The sequence below is a fragment of the Bos taurus genome, chromosome 3, assembly GCF_002263795.3.
Source record: "Bos taurus isolate L1 Dominette 01449 registration number 42190680 breed Hereford chromosome 3, ARS-UCD2.0, whole genome shotgun sequence".
Lineage (NCBI taxonomy): Eukaryota > Metazoa > Chordata > Mammalia > Artiodactyla > Bovidae > Bos > Bos taurus.
Window position 1 is genome coordinate 102,413,119 of NC_037330.1, and position 16,235 is coordinate 102,429,353.

At 59.0% G+C, this 16,235-nt stretch overlaps 1 protein-coding gene across 9 annotated transcripts in view; it reads right to left on the reverse strand.

The window, feature by feature from the left end:
* Positions 1-894: 894 nt before the first annotated feature.
* PTPRF (protein tyrosine phosphatase receptor type F) overlaps positions 895-16,235 on the reverse strand; it is an 84,321-nt gene continuing 68,980 nt past the window's right edge. For 5 of the 9 annotated variants that reach the window (XM_059883468.1, XM_059883461.1, XM_059883455.1 and 2 more), the window contains 15 exons: positions 16,079-16,233; positions 13,443-13,558; positions 10,451-10,483; positions 9,564-9,661; positions 6,421-6,544; positions 6,101-6,276; positions 5,256-5,375; positions 4,822-4,976; positions 4,461-4,746; positions 4,180-4,358; positions 3,840-3,966; positions 3,533-3,658; positions 3,130-3,284; positions 2,915-3,050; positions 895-2,564 (listed from right to left, as the gene is read on the reverse strand). In XM_059883468.1, the coding sequence (XP_059739451.1) occupies positions 2,496-2,564; positions 2,915-3,050; positions 3,130-3,284; positions 3,533-3,658; positions 3,840-3,966; positions 4,180-4,358; positions 4,461-4,746; positions 4,822-4,976; positions 5,256-5,375; positions 6,101-6,276; positions 6,421-6,544; positions 9,564-9,661; positions 10,451-10,483; positions 13,443-13,558; positions 16,079-16,233 (2,055 nt within the window). In that variant the 3' untranslated portion in view covers positions 895-2,495. 9 annotated transcript variants of the gene reach the window in all.

The following is a 16,235-nucleotide window of genomic DNA, read 5'->3' on the forward strand; positions in this document are numbered from 1 at the left end:
GGTACAGACGCACGCCACCCAGCAGAGGGTCCACAACCAGCTCAAACCCCTCAGCTGCCTTCAGTCTCCTTATGTCTGTCTACCCCAGTCATGGGTGTTCTTTGTAATCTATCATATTTGTTAGTCTGTTTCTTGCTTCCAAGCCTTCGTACAAGTTACTCTCTCCTTTAGAAATGCTGTTCTCATCTTTTGAAACAAAACCTTACTTAGCCTATGTAATACTCAGAATCCAGCCTACGTCACCTCCTCCAGGAAGCCCTTCCTGATCCCGCTGCAGAGTGAGGTGCTGCCATAGCACCTCTGTGTTGGGCTCACCACAATACTCTCTATAGTCTGGTCACTGCTGATCACATGTATTTCTCTTCTCCACTTGTTCTGGACTTTGTCTCTCTTATCCCCAGAAGTTCCAAGGTTCCAACCTGGTAGGACTTATCTGATTACCAGTGGAGAGACCACTACAAATGTTGCTCTGTGTCCAGGAGCCAGATGGCCACACTGGGTCTGACACCCACACTGCGGGAATTACCAGTATCCTCTAACCAATTTCCATATGGTCTTGGCCACCACTGCCGCAGTTTCATTCTTTTCTTCACAGCAGGGGAAAGGGAGAGGGAGGAGGTGAAGGAGAAGCAGATGTGGCGACCCAGAATCTGGCAGGGGTGTGCTGCCAGCCCCGGGAGCTGGGGCTCATGTCAGGGTGGTCCCTCCACATGCTTGGTGGCTCAGTCTTCAGGCTCCCATTTGAAACTGGTCACCATCCCAGGAGCCTGTCTCGTCACCAGATCCTCAGGACAGTCACACTGTCTCCTGAGGAGCAGGAAATCGGCAGAACTCACCCGGAGGGACTGACAGCCCAGACTCGCATTCCAGAAAGAGCGGAGACGAGAGACCCGGTTTGTAAGAAATCTGATTATTCAAATTTAATACCATCAAGAATTATGCAATGATGCTGTAGTTTTCTTAACAAATAGAAAACAGACTGTGTACAACAGTGAACTCTACAGCACTAGCGTCCACAAGGTAAAAACGAATGTCTCATTCAACATCACCAACCCTGGACTGTTGGTCTTGACAGCCTAGCTAGACCTGGGGACGCCCATCTCACGCCCCTCGGCTAAAACAGCTATGCACCCTTCCCGCCCCCACTTACCTACCTAGATAGTGCTGCCCAGAGGAAGAGGCCCTCTCCCTGCCCCCCAGCAAGCCAAGATAATAAGGGTTGAGGATAGTACCATTGAGAGAAGTCCAGTAGTCTTGCCACATTGGTTTAGGAGGGCATCTTGAAGGAGTGGAAAAGAGCTCCTTGGGGGCTTTGAAGACAGCTGCAAACCAGGGAAGGAAGTCATCTGGCCCCCGCTCGGAGAACAGACGTGTGCTACCAGGCCCACTGGCCTGGACCTGAACGGCCAGCCGCACCCCTGCTTGGCCCTGAGGTGTGTGGGGCGTGGCACACACCCTGACCAGCGCCCACCGTCTCGGCCACGTGGCCAGACCCACAGCCTACCCAACACTGTGCCATCCTGCAATGCCAGACAAAAGGCAGGCTCTGTGGACCCAGAGGGAACCCCCAGGCACCCAGAGTCACCTTCCCTCTCAGGGGTTTGAAGCAGAGGCCAGGGGGTACCTCTCTTTTTTTCTTCGGTTTTCTTTTTGGATTTTTTTTGTGTTTGTTTTTCGTCTTTGCTTTATCTTTAACCTTTGCAAAACATGATGGTGATGAGGAACGCCTGCTCCCCCAGACACATCTGTGGTCTGGGCTGTGAATGTTACACACACACTGGAATAGACGACTGGGGGTGAGGGCTTCCCGTTTCCTCTCCCCCACCACTGTCTGTGGGGCCTCAAATAAGGCTCTTACGGAAAAATGGAACAGAAATTAAACCCCCCAAATGTGTTTCCCTGCACTTGGCTGAAACAGGGTCTTGTCAGCAGGACTGGAAGGGCAGCCAGATCAGCGGTGCCTCCGCTCAGGCTGGCGGCCCCGGCTCCACACACATGGGGAAGGCACGCTCCGTCCTGCAGCAGCGAAAGTCGTACCAAAGAAAAGGATCCAAAATGAACTCAAGGAGAAAACAAACTATTCCCCCGTCCCCCACAGCAGCCCAGTCTGCAGTTAAGAATTTGCAAAAAGAAAAGTCAGAGGGAAGAGGCTATAATCCCTGTCTATAATCCCACTTAATGTATAAAAAGGGAGGCTTCACTCCCATCCCCCCCACCCCATGAGAAGCATGAGAACCGCGGCAGCAGAACAGAGAGTTCGCAGTGGCTCCGGGGCAGGCCTAGCGGACAGAGACCATGCCGTGGCGCCTGCCTGCGGGCCCACCCCCTTGCCCAGGGCAGTTCTGGGCTCTCTGTGCAGTGTGGCAATGTTCCTGAAATGCTGTGGTCCCAACAGCATCCGTGCAGGAGGGCTGGACGATGGTCGGTATGGCTCAGAGGAGCTGAGTCCCCTCCGGAGCCCCCAGGCGGGGGTGGCGGAGGAGAGGGGGCGGTAGTTACGTTGCATAGTGGTCAAAGCTTCCGAGGTACTCCAGGGCCGCGCGGTAGCACAGCTGATACTGGTCCTACGGGACAGGGGGCCGGTCAGCATGGGCGGATACCCCCCCACATGGCCAAGGGCACATGCACTGCAGCCAACGGTTCATGGACTTAGCCTCTGCTGGCCAGGAGCAGGGGCTGGACCCAGACATCTGCTCAGGCTTCCCCCCTGCCATCCCAGTTTGCCCCTAGATTGTGTACCCGTGTAAGGACTGCCACGTGTGACCCTAGCTGGGAGCCAGGCATACCACTGGCACCCAGGGCAACAGCTGCTGAGCGGGGAGTGTGTCCAGTCACCCCTCCCCTGCGCCTTGGGCAATGCCAGGGGCATGTGTCTGGGAGGAGCCAGCCTCAGCCTGGCCAGTGGCCTGCATACCTCCGTCTGCACCATGGCTGGGCGCTGTGTGCGCAGGGTCTTCACGGTCTGGAACATGTCAACCACGCCTTCGTAGCGCATCCGCTCCAGGACAATGCTCAGCGTGATGAACACCCCAGTGCGGCCCACACCAGCACTGCCACGGGAGAGCACTGGGTCAGGGCTCCTGCCCCCAGGCCCCCGACCCGCCCAGCCCTCCACGGGGTCAGCCCCACCTGCAGTGCACCGTGATGGGCCCGTCCTGCCCGAACTGCTCCTTGGTCTTGTGCACCTGCCCGATGAAGTCGATGAAGCCCTCGCCCGTTTTAGGCACGCCCTGCTCCGGCCAGTCTGTGAACTGGAACTGCCGGATTGTCCTCGACTGCCCATCCTGGGAGAGGTGGCAGGGCCAAGGGTCAGGGCTGGAGTGGCAGCACCCCCTGGCCAGGCGGGCAGTGCATCAGCACAGGTAAGCACCCTGAAGCCATACTGGGAAATGGGCTCACTGCCCCCACACCTTACCTTAGATTCCTACGGTTGGAGCTGGGGTACCATGCAGGCAGCCCCCACCCCAGAGGGGCTCAGGCAGTGTTACAAACATACCTTCATGCACATATACACACTCCCCTGTCCACTCACCCGGGCATCCGTGACCTTGAACTCACGGAGAATATACTGGGGCATGTTGTACTCAGCCATCGGGTCGACGACAAAGTACTGGTAGCGAGCAGAGCGCTCTGCAGGCCAGTACTGGTGGCATTTCTCCTGTGGACAGAGGGCCCGGCCCTGGGGTCAGAAGGGGAGGAGGTGGGGAAGAGAGGAGCGGGGAAGGCGAGCTCCAGGTTCCAGAGGATTTGGGAGCCGCAGGTGGTAGTAAGGGTCTGAGACTATGCTTACGGGGCCGGAGGGAAAGGATGCGATTGAGGAAGGCTGCTGGTGTGCTCACCCGGCCCATCTCCCGAAGCCTGGTCAGCATGACGATGATGGTGGAGTTGTGCTCCCATAACATGCGCCAGAAATCCTCGGTGCTCTCCGCCAGAGGCCCCTGTGTGGCTATGTAGGCCTTCTGCTGTCTGGGGCGGACACAAGACTGGATATGCTGGAGGTGTTGCTGCCCCTCGAGTCTCCCCATGGCTGCCTAGTCCCTTGGGGCCCCACTCAGATCACCCCTTCTCTAGGAAGCCCACCCAGGTCTTCTGGGCCAGCCCAACTCTGTTGTGCCCCCTACTGGCCAGGCGCGGGCCCAGCTACTCATAGGCATGGTGGGCAGTCACGAGCGTGCTGACCGATAGCCATCCAGGAAGCTGGCATTGATGTAGTCGGAGCCCTCCACGCCGCGGATGGGCTGCAGACACACACGGGTCAGTTCGTAGGGCATGATGTTCACCAGGCGGTTCTTGAACTTGTTGCAGGGCAGGTTGGCGCTGATGAAGCGGGATGTGTGGGCCTTGGAGTTGGCCAGCAACTAGCGAGAGGGGAGGGGTGGTCAGGCCGGGCTTCCTGGGGGGGGCCGTCCCCATGACCCGGTCCAGGCGCTGGAGCCAGGCAGGCCCAGCCCCGAGCCCACCTTGAACTCCAGCTCCATGGCAGTCACACTCTCCCCGGGAGGCACTTGGCCCAGCTTCTGGATGTGGGCGTAGAGGTTGCGGGCGGGCACCTCCGTGTGTCCACACATGGCGGCCTCCAGCAGCGCCTCGTGGATGAACACGTACTGGTCCTCAGTCTGCACCATGTAGTTGCGCTGCGCCCGCATGCACGTCACGTGGCCGTAGATGTCCACTGTCTTCTCGTGCTTCATCCGCTCCAGCATGGCGTCGATGACGATGAAGCAGCCCGTGCGGCCCACGCCCGCGCTGCGGGAACAGGACTCAGCCTGGGCAGAGGCCTCCCTCACCTCTGACCCAGCCCTGGTGGCAGCACCCCCTCACCTGCAGTGCACCACCATGGGCCCCGCGTCCAGGGGGTTGCAAGCCTTGACCCGCCGCAGGAAGGCCAGGATAGGGGTCGGGTACTCGGGGACTCCGTGGTCTGGCCAGGCCATGAACTGGAACTGACGCAGCTCCCGCTTCTCACTGGAGCCACTCTGCAGAGGACAGCAGCAGAGATGGAGTGAGTGGCCAAGGAGCATGCCTGCTACAGCCTGCCCCAACACCAAGGCCAGACCCCGGCTCTCCGACGGGACTCAGAAGTCACGCGGGGCAGCCTGAAGGAACTCAGGTGCTGCCTCCATCCGTCCCGCCCACAGCACCGGCCGGCATGGCCCGCTCACACCTCCAACACCGGACTCCCACTCGCCCCCGCTCCCCCAGCACAGCACGCTCAGACCACGGGACACGGGCCCCAGGCGGGGCCGGGGCTGCACCTTGTAGAGCGCGAAGGTGCGCACAGTGTAGGTGGCCAGCTCCACCGTGTCCAGCAGGGTCACCTGGATGAGGCCATAGGTCTCGGTGCCACGAGCTGGCCAGTACTGGTCACATTTCACCTGCAGAGAGACAGCAGGGGGAGCGGGCAAGGGGGTTAGAGGGACCCAAAGGCTCCGACAGGCAGGGCCCAGGGCAGGAGCCGGTGGAAGGTCCAGCTGTGCTGGCTGCCAGGCCCCTGGCCCCCGAGATCTCAGATTCATCATGCCACCCCCTCACCAGACCAAATCAGGACCTCACACTAGGCCGCCACCCCTGCCCTCGCGAGGGGAACGAGGGACGGAACTGAAAATCATTTATTCATGACCAGATCGCACCAGGTGCGTTTTCTGCCAAATTTACCCATAACGTTTATACACCATTTTCAAGCTCTGTAAATTTTATGTTCCAGTCAATGCTTTGCTGTGCAAAAGCAGATAACAGCAGCTCTACTCCACTAATTAACTTAGGAGATGTGTTAAGGCCCCAGCAACGCTCTAGCATCTAGGGAACACGTGAACATCCCAGAAACATGCAGTAACTGGGGGACATGTTAACATTCTTGGAAAATGACAGCATCTGGGACAACATATTAACACGGTAGGAACCCACTGGCGTCTGGGGAACACACCACGTCCCAGGAGCGCCCAGCAGCTGGGATACGAGGACAACCCAGGAGAACAATAGTACTTGGTAAGTCCCCTGAAGGGCGTCTTCCCACAGGGACAGAAGAGGTGCCCGAAGTCACCTGGTGGCCGAGTATCTATACCTGACCCCCCAACCTCAGCAGGGCCCTGAACAGCCTTACCCGGGACTTCTCCTCCAGCCGCGTCATCATGACCACAGTGGCTGTGCGCTGTTCCCACACCATCCGCCAGAAATCGCCCATGGTCTCAGGCAGCGGGCCCTGCGTGGCAATGTAGGCGTTCTGCTTGCGGTAGCCGTCGATGTAATTGGCATTGATGTAGTCGCTCCCGGGGACACCTACGGGCAGGAAGGGACATGGGAGAGCATTATCTCGGGGCCTCCAACCTAGTCAGTGGGCCTCTTCTGGAGGAGGAGATGTCACCCAGTAAGGAGGAGGAGGAGGAGAGCCAGGGATGCGAGGGGGCCCCGCCCTAGGCTCACCATCGATGGAGGTAAGGATGACTCGAGAGTGGTCGTAAGCAATGACGTTGGCATAGCGGTTCTTCGGCTTGTTCACCTCCAGGTTTGAATTCTCCCACGTGAACTGCTGTCCTGGGTCAATTGACTGCAGGGAAGGAAGGAGGCAGGTGGAGCGGGGTAACAGCCGATCTCTACCTAGTGCCCCCAGGAGACCCAGCCCTCCAGGTTGTGCCCACATCTGCCTTTGCTCCCAGGCCACAGTCACTGGCTCTGTGCCGTGGTGCTGGGGAAGGCTGAGCCCCAGCTCCCCAGCCATGGAGCACAGAGGCTACTGTGGCACTGGTCAGCAAGGTTACAGACTGAAGACTCCTCTGACCAAGGTACCAAATCCCCTTGCCTAGGAGAGTGGTAGGGGTGGGGAGAGGGCAGGGGAAGTCCCTCAAGCCCTGCGCCCAGCTAGCCAACGAGGGCAGAAGTGAGAGGCGGCCAGCTGTGCATGACCCAGTGCTGCTGGGCTCCAGACACCGCTGCACGGCCTCGCCCAGCTCTCCTCCTCCCTCTCCGGCTGTTCCTTCTCGGAGGCAGGACACAGTGCTTCTCTGGGGTTCATTCCTAGGCCCTCTTTGAACTCTCCAACCTTTCCTGGATGACCTCACGGCCATATGCTGGAGCTGACATAACCCAGCTGTAGCCCAGAGTCTCCCCTGAGCCCTGGTCTGCAGAGCCCACAGGCCCCTGATATCCCACCAGGATGCCCCACACTTCTTTAGTCTCAGCCCTTGCCAAGCTGAGCATCAGCTCCCCTGTGCAAATCTGGCTCTGCTGCTGGGGTTCTGTCTCAGTGAAGGGCTCTATCCTCGTTTACCCCAAAGCCGCGGCCACAACCTGCCAGTCATCCTCCAAACTCCTCTGTGCCCCCCGTCTCATCCGTCACCACGTCCCAATGCTCCCCCAGCTCCTTGGCTCTCGCCACCCTGTTGCCAGGGCCTCAGCTGGGCCACCCCTGCTCAGACTGGGCATCTCCCTGCCTCTTTCTTTTGTCTCTTTCCCTGCCTCTTTCTGTCTTGCAGCCAGAACAATTCTTATAAAATGCCAATCTGATGATCAATTCCCTGCTTAATGCCTTCCATGGTTCCTTGTCACTTCGGATGATAACAGCTGAATCTCAGCAAAATCTTACCGTGTGCGTGGCGCTATTCTCTGCACTCTGTATTCCCTCTCCCAATCCTCCTATGAAACCAGCTCTATTATTACCCTCCTTTTACAGATGAATACGACCCGAAGTTCTCAGCACAGCACAACACCTGCCTGTTGGTTTCTGCACCAGCCTGTCACTCTCCCCAGGTCAGTGAGCACTTCCATGAGACCCCAGCACACCCTACCCCTAGCCTGCCTGCTTCATGCTGCTGTCGGAGGACCTTTTCTGCACATCTGCATATTTAACACCACGGCACGAGGTCACATTTAGCGTTATCTGTCTGCACTCATCTCCCTACGGACTGAACTCCCTGTGGGCACTTGTCTCCACACTCCCAGTGGCAAGCACAAGCTAAGTGCCTGATGATGCTCATCATTAAAGGTAACAGAGCTGTCGGATCCTGGCTGCAGAAAAGCTCTTGGCAGGCCAGGGTGGCCAGAGGTGGTTTCCTGAAGGAGGAAGGTCTGTAAGGGGAGCGCAGACGGGAGCAGAGAAGCAGCAGAAGGTGAGAGAAGGACACCGCAGGCCTGGACAGTGGGGTGCAGGGCCCCACAGGAGGAAGGGTTAGTGGGACGTGGAACTGGATGAGTGAACGCCTCACGGGAACTGGAGGCAGGGAGCCTGACTCGGTGGCTCTATCCCCTCTGTGGTGGGGCCCTGTGCAGGGCAGGCCCCCCAGTGGGAGCTCCACAGGAAGAGGCAGCACCTTGTCCTCTAGGCAGATGTGATCATCAATTCACCTGCCAAGCTCAATTTCCTCTGCAGAAGCCTGACCCACAGCCCTTGGAAGTGGAGCCCTGGTGCCCAGGACAGCAAGCACAGTGGAGGGTGGACATGTGACTGGAGAGAAGTGGATGCACAGGCAGGGCAGAGCTAGCCCTTCAATCACCCATCCATCCATCATCCACCGAGGCGAATCCTGTGCCAGGCCTGCGCCGGGAGTGGGGACTGAGTGGGGCTGAGGCAGAAGATGCTTTAACAACACCTTCGCCAGTACTCCTCAGAGGAGTCTGGGCTCTCCTTATCACCTCCTTCACTAGCAAAGCACCTCTCCAGCTGGGAGCTAGAAGCCTTGACTCCAGGTTGTGAAGCAGTGCTCTGAAGTCTGAGCCCCCACCGTGCATGCATGCTCAGTCGGTTTAGTTGTGACTCTGCATGACTCTTTGTGACTCCATGGACTGTAGCCCACCAGGCTCCTCTGTCCATAGGATCCTCCAGGCAAGAATACTGGAGTGGGTTTGCCATTTTCTTCTCAGGGGATCTTCCCATCTCAGGGATTGAACCCACATCTCTTATGTCTCCTGCACTGGCAGGCAGGTTCTTTACCACTAGCGCCTTCTGGGAGCAGGTAGGGTTGAAACCACAGTGAAGGAAGCACCCAGAGCAGGAGGGTTTATGCAGCCCAGGCGGCAGGAGTCAGGCTCCCAGACTCCCCATCTCTGTGACAGACACTCTGAGCACACGCGTGTGCAGGCATAGGCTGCCAGACGGGTGCCACTACTCATCAGTGACGTGACCTTAGACAAGTCATTCCCTTCTCAGAGCCTCAGCCTCCTCATCTGTAAGATGGGATAACACTGGTTCCCATTTCACAGGGTTGTAAGGAGGACATAAATAGATGGTGCATGCAGAGTGCCTAGCCTGGAGCTGGCTGGCAGGGAGCTCTCTACAAATGCCAGCTATTATTACTAATTGTGTTTATGACCTTCTATCTGTCTCTGTTAGCACAGGGGCATGTGACTTTGTGTCCTAATCTTGGAGTGCCTGAAAGGTCTTGACCAGGCCCAGTACCTAAGAAGCTGAGTTCCCCACTGGCTACTGCTGACCCCTTCAGTCTGTGCTCTTGGGCAGCCTGGAGCCCACCACCCACTCCCCAAACACACAGCAGGGGCCCGAGGCAGGACAGGAGCTGGCCTGGGGCCAGGCATATGGTGGTGGTGGGGGTGGTGGTGAAGGGATGTCTCACCTCGTACTCCTGGGAGAACTTGAGGCCGTCATTGGCTTTGAGGCGCTCGATGTTGTCAGCTAGGTCGGTGATGGGGATGGGCGGGTGGTCTCGCATACCTGGGAGCAGCGGGGGTACATGAGCAGAGTTAGCGTGGGGCCTGAGCTGGTGGCGGAGACAGCCCGATGCATGTATGTGTGCATGTGAACACGTGTGACCATGGAGCACTCGGCACTGGTGGCATGGAGACAGCGGCACATGCGGCGACAGGGGTGGCAGGGCACACAGCGGCCGGGGGGCGGGAGGGGACAGGGCAGGGGGGTATGTATGCCGTGGGCACGAGTGGGCATGGCCACGTGACACGGTGCTGAGTGGCTGGCCCTCCTCCCAGGTCAGGGCCGGACGCCCAGGTGGAGGCCGGCGGACGGGACGGGGCTGGGCTGCTTCAGCCTGTGCCCCGCCCGCAGGCCCTCCTCTGGACAGCGCTCCTGCCCTCAAGGCGCCAGTCACCATGGGAGGCTCTGTGACCTCATCATCCCAGCACCCAGCATGTGGATGGAGTGATCATGATGTACGGCGATACGGCAGAGTGATGAGGAAGAACTCAAAGGGAGAGGAAGAGAAGAGGAGGGAGACGCTGGGGCGAGGAGATGGGAGAGGCACCAGAAAGGAGTCGGACTGAGTCAGGAGGTGGGAGAGGCAGAGACAAGACGGGGCGGCCAGAGGAAGGGGGCGAGGTGAGGAGAGAGTGGGATGGAGAAGGAAAAGACGGGGTGGTGAGAAGGTGGAGCAAAGACAGGAAAAGGGGAGAGAAGAGCTCAAGGAAGGAGAGAGGCGACGGGTGAGAGAAGTAGAGGAGACACACAGAAGCCAGAGTGGGCCCCAGATGGGGAACGCGAAAAACTAACTTGAGATATTCGGGCAACTGGGGACACTGGAACCTGCAGAGAAAAAGAACAAAAACAGCGGGGCAAGAGGACACCCGTTAACCTCTGGTTACACTGCTGTTGGATCGCAGCCAGTGGGGGTCTGGGGAGCTCGGAGGGCTGGCCCACCGCAGCCCCTTCTGCTCCACCCTGCCCAAGCGACAGACACCCCTCTCCCACCCCCTAGAGCCTGCACGGCCTTGCGGGCCTCTTCCTGTGAAGAAATTCTAGGTCCAAGCCAACGTTGTGGCCTCTGGTAATCAAGTTTGACCCTGGCTATTTCCAGATCATTTGGCAAAAGAGAAGTGTGCTTTTAGAGAGAGGGAAGGCGCATGCGGTGAGAAACAGAAGGGTGAGTCCCCAACAAGGATGGGCAGATGGGGACCGCATCGCTCTCTCAGCAATTCTGTGCATTTCAAGCATCTTCAGAAGGAAAGTTAGATTACGAGAGAAAATAATAAACATTCGCTGAACTAAAAACATGGGAAGGGGGACCCTCAGCAGTGCCGCCATTCCAGCCAACCCTTCTTTCTGGTCGCTGTTTCCCCTCCCTGGATAACCCTGTGCACAGAGACCCCTCTCCCGGCCAGCAGCCTTGTCCCCTGACCTCAGCACCTCTGATGACCCTCATCATGCCCCGCCCCGGGCCACAGCCTCCTGACCTTCTGGTTCCCCATCCCTTATACCACCACCTCGGCTCCCCTGTGCTCCACCCTGCCTTCCCTTCCCAGATCCCTACAGCCACAGGGATCCAGACCCCAGCAGGGCCTGCATATCCACTGGCTCATCCCCCACTGACAGTGCCTCAACCCACTGAAAGGCTCCTTGCCCGGGACTCAGACCTCTCCGAGGTTCCAACCGCCAAAGCCACAGGCTCTCGCACAGCCCCCTCAGCCTGGCCTCAGAGACACTCCTCTCCCCAACGCCCTCTCTGTCTGGCTCCCCCTCCTTGGCCATCCTTGCATCTACCCTTCCTCAACATTCCAGCTCCTTCCCTGGCTGCTCCTGGGCCGCGCTCTCCCCTCTCTGCACCCTTCTCCGGGGAGAGCTCATCTATTTGCAGGCTTGGATGTCGGTGTGGAGGTCCCCCTGGACCTGCCATCCCACTGCTCAACCAGCAACCACGGAGCCATCCTGGGACCCCGGCCCTATTTCCTCACCCCACAGGGAATCAGGCCCAAGCTCTGCTGCTCAGCCAGGTCCCTATGGCCAGCCCCCATGCCCAGGTCCTTAGCACCTTCACAACGGTCTGCCTCCCCAGGTTCTCCCCCTCCAATCTGCCTTCCACACCACAGCCAGGGTGACACTTCTAGAGCTCAATTCTGACCCCACTGCTCCCCTGCTGAAAACCCTTCATGCCTCCCTGGCGCCCTCAAGATGAAGTCCAAACCCCTTAGCCTGGCGTGCAGGCACCCTCTGTGACTCCCCCTCCAGACTCAGCTCTGGGCTCTCAACACGCCCAGCTCCAGTGCTACAGGACACAGCGCCCCGTTGCTTCTGCACCCACCACTGTCACCGAAAGGAGGTCTCTCCCAGCCCCTCTGCCTGCCTATGGCCCCCAGGGCTTTGCATCCCTCTCAGGGGAGGCTTCTCTGCCCTCCAGACCCCAGCACCCTGGAGTTCTGATTCCTCGCAGATCTGACCACACCTGGTTGCAACAGCCTGGCTCTCTCCCTCTCAGGACACACGCACTTGGAGTGATGTCAGGAAGAGAGCTGAAAACCCCAGGTGGACCCATAGCTGACTCCAGTGTCAAGCACCAGACACAAGAATGAACGAGTCTCCAGGATTCTGTGCTCAGCAAACTTTCCCATAGAAGGCCAGAGAGTAAATATTTTTTGGTTTAAGGACATATGGTATGTATCATATCTACTAAACTCTGCTCTAGAGTGAAAACAGCCACAGACAGTACATGTATGAAAGGGCATGGCTGTGTTCCAATAAAACTTTATTTTCAGAAACAGGTGGTGGGCCACATTTGGCCCCAGGCCACAGTTTGCTGACCTCTCATTTAAATGATTCTGGCCTATGAGTCTTCCTGCCGAGGCCCCAGATATTCTGGAATAGAGACAAGCGGCTCCTGCTATGCTCCTGTCTGAATCTCTGACTCATAAAAGCTGTGAGACTAACATCATTGCTGTTGTTTCCAGCCATGAAATGGTGCGGTCATTCAGCACTCAGTGCTAAGTAGTTCGTGCACACACAAACCCTGTGTGTGCTATAGCTCACTCGTTCATTCAGCTGTGTGTTTCACAGGCACCTAACAAGACCCACCATGCGCACAACCCAAGAGATGGCGGAGGACGAAGACAATTCCTGGCTTCACAGAGCTCAGACTATCACTGAGGCAACCCCAGCCCAGGGCGAGAGGTGTCATGATGGAAAGAGCACCTGGGAGCCGAGGAATGACCCTGCCTCCCCCAGGAAGAAGTCTGAGCTGTGTCTGCTGGGGTGCAGACAGGGAATGACATCCAGAGAGCCCATGACAGTGGTGGGGAAGGAGGGGCAGGCACCAAGTCTTGTGCTGGGTCCCAGGGCTCACACGGAAGATCTGGGCCCAGCCATCAGGAAGGGTGAGGTGCAGACACCCACATCCTGCCACAAGATCTGATGAGCCATCCCCTCCCCAACAAACCCCTCTTCTGGGTGCAGGGGTCAGAATGCAGGTACAGGGGCTGGCACCCCGGGGCTGGGATGTGGGTTCTGTGAAGATCCCGGACCTATATTTGGAGGGCTTGACTGAAGACAGGTCAGGGTCTAAGGAGCTTCACCCCACCCACTGAGGCTTCCAGGCCTTGCAGCGCCTGTCCAGCCACTGGATATAGGCGTTCCTTGGTCACTTCATCACAGTCGATGGGTTCAGGGAGAAGGGCGGAAGGCAGGAACAGGAAATGGGGGCCAGGGTGAGGCCAGCATCCCTGGGCAGAGACCGGCACACCCAGGCGGGGCAGGCAGGCTGGCGAAGCCACCCTACCTGGGGTCTGGTAGTTGAGCCGCCGCATCTCCACAGGGTCGGAGGAGTGGGCCAGCAAGGAGTCCTTCAGCCCAATTGACTGCTCATCCTTGGACGATGGGGAGTGGGTCCTTTTCCTGGACAGGCAGAAGGGTGGTTGGTGAGAACCGAGGTCCAGGCGGAGGACAGAGACACGTGGCATGGCTGGCTGCCCCAGAGCTCTGTGTCCACAGCTCTGCCCCTCCCATCCCGGCCTGGGGTCTCTGAGCGCAGGGGAGCCAGGGCCAGAGCAGCCTCACAGGGTGGGATGGGGAGAGAGCAGGGGTAGGGAGTGGACAGTGGGCCAGCACAGCAAGAAAGGAAGGGGTCGCAGAGGCTGGTAGCTCCTTCCCACAGGGACAGGTCACGGCTGGGCAGTGGCTGCTGTCCGCAAGACCCCCACGCTGAGGCAGCAGGAGCCACCAGGAGTAAACATGCAAACGACACATAAGATATGCAAACATCACAGAGAGCTGGGCTCCCGCTGTCTGGCTCTCGGGATCAGGGTAAAGGCACAGAGCAGCAGGGGAAGGCGTTTCCCCAGCTGGGCAGTCTTCCCTCGCTGGCCTCGGCTCCCCAGTCTACAGGGACAGGATCACAGACAGCCTGTGGGGTCCATCTGCTGACAAGTATCCAAGGCTTCTGCGCAGTGGACACAGCTGTGCCGGGGAGGAAACTTATGCAAGTGTGCGTCAGTACGCACCACACACTTCCCCACTGCCCTGCAGCCAGCGCTCCTCGCACGCAGGCCAGGCTCTGTCTCCTGCAGCGCTTCGGTGACCTCAGACACCTGGGAGCCGGGGGCAGGCTCTGGGGAGTTCCGAGTCGGCCTATGCATGCACGGGCAGCATCGGAGTTCTGAGCTAAGCCTGTCTCCTGAGAAGGGGCACCCCCTGTGCAGGGCACAGGTGGAGAGAGTGACAGAGCTGGCCCCGGCGTCTGCTGAGCTGACCAGACAGCCGCAGGCCAGGAGGCTTCTGGTCCAAGCAGTGCCCCTCCCCGATGGGCCCGCAGTGCGCAGGAGGACAAGAAGTGAAGGGGGAGGCGTGTGAAGAGAGAAGGAAGGACTCCTACCTTTCTTGTTTACTAGGTCCCGAGAGACAGGCAAGGACAGAAGAAAGGAACCGTCACTGTTTCCGCCACACATGCTCAGGCCCTCTCATGACACGGGGACACTGCGGACCGATCTACGGCACCCACGTGGCCTTCACAGGGAGGGGGTCACCTCTCCTGCCTACACCAGGACCCAGACGGCAGTGGAGGGGGCTTGGGTGGGTGTGGGAGTCGCTCCTCAGGTCCCCACCCAGGGATCTTCCGGCCCTGAACCAGGCGAGCTTGTCCCTATTCACCCTGGGAGGAAGGAGCTAACTTCAGGTAGCAGGCACTGGGTCAAGGGTCAGGGTCCAAGGCAGGGAGAGACGGGGCGCTGGGCACAGGCCCCCTCGGGTGTGCACCTGTGTGCAGACACAAGGACCAACAAGTGTGCGCTGACAGCCTTGTGCTGGGTGCTGGAAACAGGCCCAGCGATGTTCCCATGGCAGCACCATCAGACAGTGGGGGACGGTGTGAGCAGGGAGTGGGAGGGGCCTGGCAGAGCCTCGTGGCACCAGAGCCCGGAAAGGCGTCTCCAAGGAGGGGACAAGAGTGCAGTGGAGGGGCGCAGGCCAGGCCGGCCGGGAACTGCATTAGTTCAGCGATGACGTAGGGGTGGCGGCGGCAGGGGCCAGAGCAGCCAGGCGTCTGATGGACCGTCAGGCTGCAGACAGGCTATAAAACTCTCTAGTTAAAGCTGAGAAGTTTTATATTGAGGGTGACAAAGTAAATCTTTGCAAATACCCTTCAGGCTGGGAGGAGGACAGAGAGGAACGGGCACGGTGAGAAGAGGCGGAGGCCGAAGCTGCGAGAGGCAGGACTGAGGCGTGCCACGTGCGTGTGCCTTACCTCGTGGGGAGCTCACGGTGGGGTGGGGGGCAGGTCAAGTGACATTCACGAGAGACTGGGGGGAAGTGGGAGGGGGGAGGGTTGAGGGTGACACCTGGATTTCTGGTTAGTAACTGGGTGGGGGGGCAGGGGGGCCCATCCCCTGTGACAGGGACCCTGCGGGGAGAGCTGTGGGAAGGGTCAAGACACCCTCTGTCTGGGACAGCTGTGGATGCTGTGGTCACAGTGGGAACTTAATAAACGTCTGTCAAGTCAGTGTCCGTGGGCACATGGACCTGGAGCTGGGTCTGGACCTCTCAAGGCCTGGGCAGGGGAGTCAGGCTGGGAGTCATCTAGGGCTGGTGGCAGAGGGGATACTCAAGGTAGGGGGCCAGGAGAAGGTGGTGTTTTGAAGCTGAGAGACAGACAGGTTCACATCCACAAAACACAGAGACAGACAGATGGACATGCCCCAGGGATGCACCCGAACAGATCCTTTGTGAAGGTGCGCGGCTGCTCATCACACCCAGGCTCACACCAGTGGGTGTGCACACACTGCTTCGCTCTCCTGGCTCCCCTCAGAGCCCAGGAGCCTGCACCCCGGGCTGCAGGTCGGCGTGGCTGCCCCGGCCTGCATGTATCTAGCCAGGGCAGGCCTGGGGGTCCACGGGCAGGTGGCCGTCCACCAGAGCGCTCACCTCTTGAACAGGAGAATGGCGATGACAATGAGGACGATGAGAATGACTGCCAGGACGGGGCCCGTCACCCACAGCAGCTCGGGTTCCTCCTGCTGCTGGGCTGGTGTCACCTGGACCACGATCTCATCGGAGTAGGGGCTGCAGGCATAGCGCTTCT